Here is a 12,221-nt window from a genome sequence, read left to right as displayed (position 1 = left end):
ATCTTCATGTGGCTGGCCGTGCAATATAGGCTTGGGACTTCAGATCGAAGATTCAGGCATGGGCTGCAAGACCGAACGTCGCCTTGCTTCTTGTGTGACCAAGAGAAGGACACGATGAACCACATCATACTACAATATGTGTTCGCCAGGCAAGTATGGTTCCAGTGCTTCTCCAAGGCAGGTATCAATCTGACACTGCTACCCACGAGGCAGGCAAGCCTGGTGGAATGGTGGGCAACGGTGAGAAAGTGAGCTCCGAAGACAAGGAGGAAAGGATTTGACACATTCATAGCCCTCATATGTTAGAGTGTTTTGTGGAAGCAAAGGAATGGTAGAGTGTTTTGTGGAGCCGGGATCCTCAACGAGTGGGGCACGACTGATTTAGTCTTCCAAGAACTAAAGCTTTGGGTTAAGGCAGGAGCCTCAAGAGTTCAACAATTTATTGAGTAATCGTGTTAGGAGTAGGAGTAGGAGAATGGTGGGGCACATGGCGTACTCTAAAAAAAATCAAAAGGAAAAATGATGACTGAGCGCCAATGGCTGTGAGAGCAGCTCTTACTCAGAAACTTGGCAAACTCAGTCAGGTACAGTGCAAAAACGAAGCTCACGCGGACAAGTGAGGAAACAATGGATTCAAACGCCTTGCACATTCCAACGATTTCTTTGCTGTACACATTACAATCCTGCTGCTGCATCTCTATTCGCTCTCGGCGGATAATCTGTATTTAATTACCCTTTCATATTTCCGGTTCATCGCTCTACATACACGACAACATACACATACATACAATGACAACTCAGAACTAACATACATGTACAGATCTCTTGCTGTGCCTCTTGCAACTCTTTCAGACACTCCTGAAAAACTGGACGCGCAGGTATCGGCGATGGAGTTCGCCGTCGCCGCCATCTCACCAGGCTTGCTTGCGATAGAGAGAATCACGAAACCGCCTTCTCTCCCGCCATTTCTTGATCTCTCTTCCTTTGATGCAATGGCACTCAAAATGTGAGGAAATGCTCTGACCTTGTAACTTCCACGTTCACTTGGAGCTCTTCTTCCCCCACCATCTTTTCCGAGATTTCTCGTCATGACTGCTGACCTTTTGAAGGTTTACCTTCGTCTCCTTCAACCGAGATTTGTAGTCTTTCTTCCATGTAGCAAACCGGTCCTTCAGCTTCCTGAGTTCGTCGTCCGGATTCATATTCGAACCAATCTGTCCGGATTTCACGGCAACAAGGAAGCCAGCATCATCATCGAACACCTGCCGCCTATCCTCAAACTCCTTTGCTAGGTGATTCACAGCATTTATTCGCCTATCTGAGTTTCCTGTCACCACTCTAGGTTCAGGGTTGTGGTTTTGGTATTTCAACTCTGTCCCTTCTGGGGTATGGGTCCCTGTGGACATTGTATCTTCAGAGTCGTATTGAGCATGTGTTGGAGTGGTATCAGTCCGAGCTGCTCGGGTGACCATGTCATCAGCAGCTAGGCTCTTCTTAGCAGCCACAAGACTCAACTGAAAGGAAAACAAGAGGATCGCATCATCTCAAGGGTAATGCAAAAAAGCACTACTGAATGCCATGGAATTATGAGACACTCTTCTCTAACATTCAAATATTCAAACTCTACATGCATCTAGTCTTTAGTTCAAGGCATGCTTGACACAACATTCGTGAATACTTCAGATTTCATCACACAAGGCATGCAGAAGTAGTATATGTTGTCATTATCTTGTCAGATGAATTTCATGTTTTAGAAGATGTTGATCGAGTGCCTTAAATGAAAACAAAAGCTACTAGAAATGATTTACCTGCAGAGAAGAGAGCTGTTTCTTCCATGCCTCTTCCATAACTTTCATCTTAGTCTCATATTCTGACCATTTATTCTCATACTGTTCCAATTGTTGCTTCAGCATCACATTTTCTTCCTCTTTGTCTCGTAATAAAGCCTCAGCTTTTGAAACGCGTCCCTCAAGTTCTGTGACAACTGGTTGGCGAGGATACTCTCCATTCATTTCCTGACATGGGATGCAAATCATTAAAATACTATCAAACCTCTGACGCCTCTGCCATTAGGCAGTTAAACCAAGTGCAGGGAAACCTTATATTAATAAAACAAACATTTTCAATAGCTCTTTGTTGATGATTAGGCACATAGTTATAGAGTAGTTCCCATCCAGTGCTGGATTCAATAGTAAATTATTACCCATCCGATGCTGCATAAAAGTGGTATGCAGCAGCAGCCAGGGTCTTGCTATAACGGATAAAATATAGAGATATGGTGACCTAGAACTCACATGGCATAACCTCGGTTGTGAGATATTATTCCTTACATCCCTTTTAACTTTGCTGTTAATGACTTTAGATTCCTTTTCTTCCTGCAAGCACTTGAATTTCTTCCTAGCCAGGCACCCACGCATCACTGTAGAAATATATGGAAGCAGATGATTAGATGAAGTGATGATCGCAATAATCTACTGCAATATTGTGATGCTACGCCTTCATAAATTACCAGACTGTAGAACAACAATATTTTTTAGCTGATCAGTAAACATGGTGGCTGCAAGTCGACGCCTAGTGTACTTCTGTATGAGAACAGCTGCCCTCCATCTCTTGGAAAGGGAATCAAATCGAAATCTTGCCTTTTCACCTCTTACAACTGTACATTGGCAAATGTAAAAAGGTAAGTGAAATAACCAAGATTTTGTTGATTAACAGAGCAAGGAGGATTATTTCAATTTCGAGGTCTGCATGTCCTAGAAAGGCAATTTGTTTAAAATATTACATGACTGCAAAGCCGTTGCTCCTTTCTTCAGTGTGTGATATTCTCGTCGAGTATGCAACCCACGGAAGTTTCTCTGAATCCGAAGAGCTCCATGGAACATCCGATTTTTAGCATTTTCCAGTGAAGCAACCTACAAAATTATCAATAAGAATGACAAGCAACATACATAATTCCACATGCACGAATAGAAAATCATTACGAAGTAAATTTGATTACGGTGTACCAAAATATTATTGATCTTGCAAATTAAACTGGATAGTTGAGTGTACGATGAAAACTATTAGAATGCTTGTTATACCTGTCCCGTACGAAGAAACAATTTTGTGTAGCCAACTTGATACATTTCTGGGGGTATACTGAATTGCTGTAATACAGCAACTGAAATACTAAGTGGGTTCTGAGATGCGACAGAATGAGAGAGAAGAAATCCATATCTGCAGATTATTATAAAAAGATGGAACCTGGAAGTCAGCTGTGTGCTAGTATTGAACAAAATAAAGAAGTGTGCTCATTAAATCTAGCTCTGCATTTCAAGCAAAAAAATAGTGTAGCTCGGTAAAGTAGCAACCTTTCAGCAAACTGTTGGTGTGTCATCCGAGTTGGATAGCCTGCTCTTGATATCCGCACAACTTCAAACACCCCACAGCACTTAAGCTGGTGCAAGACAAGGTCATGTTCGAATTGCCTCGGGCGCTGTTTGTTATTTGGCTGGATGCATCGAATGAAATGAGGACTTGTATTCTCTAATTGCTGCATTAGCTTGAATAGTTGAGCCTGGGTATTAAAGAGAGTATCGAGATCGTTATATGTAAAGCCATCTTGATAATAATGCAAGCAACATCATGCATTGAGATGTTACTAGAAAAATACATGCAAATTATAAAACTGAAAGAAAATAATCAGAAAGCTTGAGAACATGCTCAAACGATAAATCAAATGAATAGATGATGAATACCTTAAATTTGTTCACAACGCTTTGTTTTTGTGTATCAACTAATAAGTGACGTGACAAACTTGATTTATTCTGAGAATCAGCAATCATGACAGACGCAAAATCTTTTGGAAGATCACTTTTGCACGAAGAGAGTAATTGAATTGACTCGGTGTGCAGTGGATCTCTATTCTTCTCCAAGAACCCAGTTGTATCATATGAAACCTAGAATTACAGTGTGCACAATTATCAATTAGCATACAGAGAGCTTCCACACAAATAATGATGGTTTATCGAACAAGCTCACAAATGGAGAAATATGTATTTGAGGACCACCAACCTCTCCAGCATAATGACAAATCTTAAAAGCACCATCTTGTTCGCCCTTAAATCCAGGGTTTCCACTCAAATGCTGCTTAAGTTTGCTAGCAAAGGAAAGATCTGTTGCCTTTGGGAACGTAGACTCTTCATCCAGCAAAGACAATAGCCCTAGAGGCTTCTGTAACACAAAAAATATTAGTAAGGACGTCTGAGGCCTAACTAATGCACATACAATTATAGAACATGTAAACAGTGAAACTAATATCAAAAGGTATTAATATGTCATCACCATCAAGGACTTCACAATTCTTTAACAATTGCAGCCAAACAATAATGTGTGCATTTATGATTTTTAGTGTTCTCTTTTAGGAAAGCATAGGGGCGCTCCTCCTAAAGATATTTAAATCTATTAAAAAATCACTTTATCATGGATGATGTCATTTATGCTGGAGTAGTTTGATGTGAAGTACTTAAGTAACTCAGAGAGTCTCAGACATCAGTGAGCCCAAGGAGATTTGGTGACAGGAATGATAAATTTCTGCACTGCAAGACATTTGCATGGCAGAACTAATAACAAGAAAAATCGAATGACCACGGAAAGGAAATTTGACTAAAAGCACGTCCAGTTACAGGTTGCACATGTCAGGTCAGTAATTATAAAAGAAATGCATAAAAATATATCAAATTGCAACATTACTCCAACTGGCAATGTAGATAGCTCGAGGATATGGTCCATAAGTAAAGTTGGTCCATGAAAAATATACTGCATACCTTCTCAAAGAGAGATAAACAGTCAGCGTTGTCCACAAACTCCACACTGGCCCAGTCAATTCCATCATCCAGGTACTCCTGAAAGAATAGAATTAGCATGCCTACGTAGATGCAGAGGAAAATGCATAAAACAAAACTGGAAACACATGAATGCATGAGCAGATAAATGAAAACAGCAAGAATCACCTTTATAATTTTACAACACAGAAACTAAAACAAGCTGCATAAATCCTAAAACAACTAAGCAATTCGCAAAGTTGGGCTCGATCATTGGTAAGATGCAACTTCCAACCAGTGTTTTAACAATACTGGAAATGGTATTAGGTGCATTAGTTAGGTCTCAGACGTCCTTACTCCCTAGCTACCCCAAAAAAGGATGATATCCCAGTCAGTTAGGCAAGGAGGATTAGAAACCATTGCATCATTTGAATTGGAAACAGAATCTTTCTTCCCTTCATATATAAGGGGATAGATGTATCCATTATGAATGTTAATCAAGTTAATAAAAATAGTTTATCAATCGAGTCCATCCACGTTCTTCATCTCACCTATGTTCTATCCCTCAATCCTTGTGATGTCGTGCCATCCTCATGGTGGTAGTTACCCAGTTTACGATATATCCAGAAGGCCAGAACTTCCAAGCTAAACAGAAATCTACCGCGTCCTGTGGTTTATTATCTTTTCGTGTTTCCTGAAACATATCGAGTTTTTCTGTTTCCCACATCATAGACAATAATCAAATTTACCATTTCCTCAAAATACCATAAATCCAGGTTTGGTGTTTGCTAATCGCAGTATAGGGGTGAAAAAGCTCAGTGACCAACCAAGGCCTGCTATTGTTGAGGAAAGCACAGACGCACTCAGAATCTCAGAAGACAAAACATAAAACAGGTAGCATTGGATATTGTATGTCCGGATTTGGATGGCATGCCAGTGATAGACTTCTTAGTTTGTAGAGTAGTCTTGCGTGGTAGGCTAATAGCTCTTGATTGTGTTTTAACTGGGTGTTATGGTTTCTTCTGTTTTAGTCAAGACCACTTTTCTTGATGATGTAATAAGCTTTGTAATAAGTATGGCTGCATGCATCTATGACGCAGAGGCCGGGGTTAATAAAAGCTTCCATTATCTATAAAATCAGACATTGTGATTGCATCAGAGCATGCATATATAACTTGGGCTTTGTAAAATCAACTTCAGCATCCGATTAGTGCCCGAGTTATGAAAAATTCAGGAAATTTCGTCCTTCACATCTTTAGTACACAAGCACTGAGAGCACAATGTACCCTAAACCCTGGTTTGCAAGGAAGAACGTGTATGTAATAATACGACTTATAACTGTTTACACCTATTACATTAAACAAACAAATAATCCAGAGAAGTGTCAGAATCTTACCTCCTGTTCTAGTTTGAATAGATGTCGGTTAAAATGCTGTTGCAGCCTTTCATTGGCATAATTTATACAGAACTGTTCAAAGCCATTTTTCTGCAATGGTATAACTTAATGTCATCTATAGAGCACTCAAGCAAAAATTGTACTCGATAAAATGCAATGAACTCCATACATTGAAAGACTCGAAGCCATAAATATCCAAAATACTTATGGATCTTCGTGTACGTTGTCTCCCCGTTCCAAGCGAGTGGTTAATTTGCTCAACAATCCAGTCAAACAGATGAGCATAGATTGACTTCGCTAGAGCATCCCTTGCATCAAGTGCCTAGAGGAAGCAGAAATTATAAGTAAAAACCAAGAGTAGAAAATCAATAAGCAAGAGCTGACAGATAGCCCCAGATAGATAAATTTTCCAGGTAATTTCAAACCTGGGTTAATGTCAGTCTTTGAACAATATTTTCCTTTCCAGCTTGGATTTTACGAGTTGAGAGAGCAATCACCAATTGAGGAACACTGCAGCCTAACAGCTTTGCTGCATTAGCCAACCCTGTGAAGAAATTAAACAATGGGAAACAATAGTCATTCAGCGAATTCCATGAAAATCAAATGACACCAATATAAACTTTTTGGTATAAATGTAGAATACAGTTTACACTTTGGGATATTTCTACGGTGTATATCAAAACAGAAAAATATGATAGGGAAAAGGGGTTTTTTGTACAAAGAGATTCGCCAATGGGTAATTGGTACCTTCATTTGAATCAACTTCCACATGGTTTTCATTGTCTATCACAGAGAATGAAATGTTTCCCAGCCACAAGACAACTGCAAGCATAGAAAATAATTCCATCTGGTTTTCCCCAGATATCTGAACAATATCCAATGCACCCTGCAAATGAAAAAAATGGATGAGTAACAAGTAACGATAATAGCCAAAGTTACGTCGGAAATGTGGTTGATTTGTAGAAACATTACCAATAACGATGAAAATCTTTTCGCATCATCAACACCATCAATTCTCAAGCAAGCACTCTGCTTCAAGTAATTATAGTAATTGGCGTCTCTCAGTAACAATTTTTCTGCAACAGCACACGCATATAACAGACCAAAAAATGAGAAGCGATGCAATGAAATGTAGATATATTAATTCCTTGATAGAAATGTGCGGTTACTTCTGTGAAGAGGAGAAGCTCCAGAGCACAGCTGATAGAAAATATGATATGATCTCTCTCCTGGTGCCCTCCGAACCACCCTCGACTGCACAAGCAAGATAAGATATTAAAGCTTTCACAAATACTAAAATATGGAGTTTTGGATAAAGTCTACAAATATTGTACCTTCTCAAGCAAGACTGTTCCATGAGATTCAGTTAGAGGAACACGTCATACATGCCCAGAGAAACAAGTTATTAGGAAGTTCAACAATATTATCACTAGCTATGTCAACAATATATGGTGCAGAAAGCTTACATGTTTGTATTTTAGCGCCACAAATCTTTCCGGTTTCAGAAAAGTGCATTTCAATAAGCTTACCCTGTATCAATATCATCAAGCTGTCATAAGAATTACTTAAGAATGATGAATTGACAACATGTCACTAAAGATAAACTCACAAATCGGCTCGAGTTATCATTTCTTGATGTTTTTGCATTCCCTAATGCTTCCAGAATAACATTGGTCTGTAGAACTTCAGACTCCATTCCGTTAGCTCCCCCTAGAGCAGCCAAATACTGCATCGCAATTTTAGCTGTTTCTGTTTTTCCTGCTCCACTTTCACCACTGAAATAAGACAAACATCATAGAGACCATGTTAAAGATTGGGCAACCCAAAGCTTTTAAGATACTGTGATTACTATAAAGGGCAAAGCAGATCATTCTGACCTTATTATTATAGATTGGTTTATGCCATCTGCAAGTTATCATAATTTGCATTAGAAGATAAATCTTGCAAAACAATCCTATAAAACTGCCTACTCCTTTTAAACACCTACCTCTTAGCATTTCATTAAAAGCTATATCAGCAATTGCATACACATGTGGATCATTTGTGAGCTTCTGTCTGTATTTTCTGATGAGATCTTTCCCATAGAGTGGAACCTCTTTTAGTGGGTTGATAGCAATCAGAACAGGTCCTGCTTTTGTCTGCAAGGATAAGAGAACACAAATGAAGAGACATTGAGTCGACCATGAACAATCTAGAGCTTGGTGGATAGTGCGTACGTAGATATGATCACGAGAGTATCGGTATTGCAGATTGTAAAGGACAGAAGGTTCATTTAAGTAGCTCATCTGGATCAAATCATCCACTCCATCTAGAATATCAGGGTTGGCAGGCAAAAGTCTTTCTGGTGGCAGCGTCAAAACCTGCGCAAACAAAATATAAGTAACAATGTTACCAAAGTTTACCCAAATAGCTATACCATCACAGCAACATGAGACTCACTTCTCCATTAACAAGGTGTATTTCAACGTCATCTCCAGAAATTGATTGAATCTGTCCAAGTTCCCACTTCTCATCTGATGCAGAACACCAAACCCGTAGCTTCTGAAAAACAATTAAAATATTATTACTTTGCCTCATTTTTTCTACCATAACATCAGACTCAAATCATCAAAGGAAAGGGTTAATATCAGAACTAATTCCAAGCACATGCAAAATTGTTACGTTTGTCATATCCATAGTGTGAGGATCACAGCAATATGCCAAGTTACTTGACACACAGGCCAAAGCAAGTACGAAATATGCTTTCCTGACCGTGAACGAGCATTAAAAAACACTGGCTTCATCTAGTTCTAAATGGTGCAGGATAAGAAGTTCTGGATACTTATAGAAAAAACAATAAATTCTTTTGTAGATACAGAAGGGAGTTGTGAGTAAATATGTCTATAAATTCAGCATACAAATAAACATATGCGAGTGGTAATTTGATTTACATTTCTTGGTGTTGAATACTGAGCGCGTTTTGCCATCATATAAGAGAAAGTATTCAGCCTAAGTCTATGCTATAGAGACAAAGTGGACTTGTTGAAACAAATTGTCTGTTACCTTGTTCACATGATAATAGGATAAATCTCATGAATTTCACAATGAACGAGACTCTCACCTTCTGGAGGACATAGTCCATGGAATCAGTAAACACTGGCTTCCCATTTCTCTTTGCTCTTGCTGAGGAAAAATAAGGAGAGGGGGGCTCCTTACAGGCCGTTGCATCCTTCCTCTCCTCGTGGAGATTCTCAACATATGGAGACTCGTCCACTGGTTCCACACTGCATAGCTTTCTCTTGGCCCCAAAGATGCGACCATTTACAGCCTTCCCCTCCTTGGCCTCCTGCCCACCAATCTCCTTCTTGACCTCTGGCGTATGCTCCTTCTCCATCTCTGGCTTATTCTCATTCACAGCTTCCGGCTTCTTGTCAGTATCCGCTACAGCTTCCGGCTTCTCGTCAGTATCCGCTGCAGCACCCTCTGCCACTCCATCCTCAAGATGAACCCTAGGAGGCGTCGGCGACCGTCTTGCCCTGGGCAGCCGGCCACGGCACGTCGGGCGGGCCGGCAATGCCGGCGGCTCATCCTTGGGCCGCTCGTCGCGCTTCTTTATGGTCTCGAGCAAGGCCTCGAGGGAGCTCTTGGGAGCGGCCGGGACTGGCGCCATCACGGCGGCTGCAGAGAGCATCACCGCCGAGAAATCAACAGGCCACCGGACCAAACCAGTGAGCGCACGCAAGGGCTCACACGGCAATACGCCAAATCTTACAGCAGAGCGCCGTGGAGGCCAGGGACTTCTCCATTTCTCATCAAATCAGCGCCAACTCCAGGCGCATGAACCCCCCTGGCTCGGGAAGGGCCCGAAAGCGACACCCACCCAAACCCCGAATTACGCGACCAGGCACCAGGAGACCTCGAAATCCCCCCAAGAAAACTCTCGAAATCTCACGCTCCCTGCCCCGAAAACAGCGCCAATCTCAGGCGCCAAGGACAGATTTTGGCGGTGCCGCACCGAGGGACGGGGGGTGGAAAAGAACCCAGACTCCCCGCGATTTTTCAAGGGAGGAGGGGACGACGCGGCCAAGAAGCCTGGGCAGCGGCAAAAGCCGGCGACCTCTGGCGAAAGGAAAGGCGAAAAAACCCGAAACCAAAGCAAAGCCTGCTCCGAATCAAGGCACTAGCAGCGGCAGCGGCAGCAGAAATCGGCCAAGAAACGCATCAAAAGCGAGCAGCACCGGAGAGACAGGATGATTTCTCCCCCCACTCTCCTCCCACTCCCGAATCAGGAGGAAAACCCCAACAAAAAACGCAATTACTCCGCTCTCTCGCTATCTCCCTCTCTCCCCCCGCTCCCCTCGGGGCTTTTGTTTCGCTTCTCCCTCACAATTTCAAACCTCCGTCCCCTGCCTCTACCATGCCTCTCGTGTCTTTTTCCCCTTTGCTCTTGATCCGTTACTTAGGCCGCCGGCGAAAATATTTAGAGCGGAGAAAAGCGAATTACTGATGTGCCCCTGCGGGCAGCGCCGGACTGCGCCGGCCGGACGGTGGCACTCTCGTGGATACTGCGGGGACGGAGGGGCGGGGTGCGCGTGAGCTGTCTGTGGATTGGAGGCTCCGGTTTGGACCGTTGGATGCGGGCGGCTGCGCCCTCCGCTCCACGACTTCAGTTCGGGGTGGCGAAGTTACCCAACTGCCCCTGCAGATTAGTGGTCTCGCACCACCAACACAGGTCTGACTGCTTGTTTCCATTCCTGTGTTGACGACTTCTTTTGTGTTCTCATTAAAATACAAATACTATGATAAAGAAGTCCCCATTTAATTGTTTCCGATTTTTTTCGTGTTCATTAAAATGCAAGAAATCAATAAATGGATAAGTAGCTTCCATTTGGCCGGCCTTCTTTGTTTATACTCCAGGTTTTTTATTGAAGCATTTAGTTGTGGTGTTTGTGTAGTATTGTATGTTCCATGGAAAGAATCAAGGCAGCATTCTTTTATCATAAAAAAATTGATTGCGTTATGGTCAATAGGAGGTCGTGCATTACAATAAGCGGATACATTTTCTATCGGGCTCTCGCGTTTCCATGAACCTAGGTGGGTGCGCTTACTGGTGTAGTCTATGGATAACAATAATAATAAGTGGCTAGGCCTTAAGGTTTGTTGTCGATCGTCGCCTCAGCTCACTCATTTGCTTCGATATCCATGAAGATTCGTTTTCTTTACTGAAAGCAACGATTTCGTCGAACCGCACTCGAGTAAAAAGGGCCAAATACGCTTCAACCGGGACAATGTGGGGCTGCACTAGCCCTGTGCAAGTATTTGGACCCAAGATAAGTAAAAGTGCCCGTGAATTGTTTGAGCCGTCGTGTATACTAGTACGATTTTTAAGAAAACTAGGAACTGTTCAATTGCTAAGAGAAAACTGTGCTACTAGAAGAGAGAGAAAAAAAATACTAGTAGGTGCGAGTACTTGATCCTGAGTTTATTTGACAGAGAATGTCCTGTGGCCCGTCCGTCCGGCGGCGATATTAATCGAGGCACGAGCGCCGGTCGTTTGCAACGAAATTCTATAGCCATCCAAGGACGCCTTCTTCGTCACATCACAAGTCCAACATTTACAGGGCGAGATCGCAAGTACTGCGTACGTACGTACGGTTTTACCTGCAACGCGAAAAGGAAACAGATCGATGGGAGGACTTGATCACACTGCAAAGTCGCGAGTTCCTCGTTAGTTATCCGGAAGCTTATCTGGGCTTTTATGGCCACCAAACGTAGGGGCGGCAGGACGACCCCCAAACATCCCATCCCTGCAGTAACGTGAAATTCCTGTGATTGAGTTGGTTAGGTGAACAATGATATCCCCAACCCATCAGGGTTTAAATCCTGGTGCCCGCATTATTTCTGAATTTATTTCAGGATTTCCGGCGACGCGCTTTTAGTGGGAGGAGACGTTCCCGTTGACGACGAGACGCCTACGGTGACTTCGTAAATCTCAAGATGATATGCCGGCTCAATCTCTCGGAGGTGCTCATAGAGGTAGGGTG

At 42.3% G+C, this 12,221-nt stretch overlaps 1 protein-coding gene across 1 annotated transcript; it reads right to left on the bottom strand.

Annotated features, from left to right (window-relative positions):
• Positions 1-617: 617 nt before the first annotated feature.
• On the bottom strand, positions 618-10,618 carry LOC119354142 (myosin-3-like). The gene is made up of 24 exons (XM_037620854.1): positions 9,299-10,618; positions 8,638-8,739; positions 8,415-8,558; positions 8,186-8,336; positions 8,076-8,103; positions 7,808-7,973; positions 7,665-7,728; positions 7,533-7,546; positions 7,368-7,452; positions 7,171-7,274; positions 6,946-7,084; positions 6,624-6,742; positions 6,368-6,520; positions 6,199-6,288; positions 4,806-4,883; positions 4,054-4,212; positions 3,738-3,938; positions 3,351-3,556; positions 3,081-3,216; positions 2,783-2,912; positions 2,510-2,656; positions 2,295-2,419; positions 1,809-2,015; positions 618-1,514 (listed from the first exon to the last, which is right to left on the bottom strand). Exons 1-24 carry the CDS (start codon positions 9,866-9,868, stop codon positions 1,041-1,043), a joined length of 3,792 nt encoding a protein of 1,263 aa, XP_037476751.1. The 5' UTR covers positions 9,869-10,618; the 3' UTR covers positions 618-1,040.
• Between the last annotated feature and the right edge of the window lie 1,603 nt (positions 10,619-12,221).

Source organism: Triticum dicoccoides, chromosome 2A (genome assembly GCF_002162155.2).
Source record: "Triticum dicoccoides isolate Atlit2015 ecotype Zavitan chromosome 2A, WEW_v2.0, whole genome shotgun sequence".
NCBI classification, from domain to species: domain Eukaryota; kingdom Viridiplantae; phylum Streptophyta; class Magnoliopsida; order Poales; family Poaceae; genus Triticum; species Triticum dicoccoides.
This window is presented reverse-complemented; position numbering and strand designations above follow the sequence as displayed.

What these genes read in the sequence shown, in the direction of transcription:
- LOC119354142 (XM_037620854.1), bottom strand. Translation starts at nt 9,868, where the DNA reads ATGCTCTCTGCAGCCGCCGTGATGGCGCCAGTCCCGGCCGCTCCCAAG. An exon ending in ACTCTCGTGATCATATCTAC is followed by an intron (nt 8,337 to 8,414) that starts GTACGCACTATC and finishes TTATCCTTGCAG; the next exon opens with ACAAAAGCAGGACCTGTTCT. An exon ending in ATGGCTTCGAGTCTTTCAAT is followed by an intron (nt 6,289 to 6,367) that starts GTATGGAGTTCA and finishes ATACCATTGCAG; the next exon opens with AAAAATGGCTTTGAACAGTT.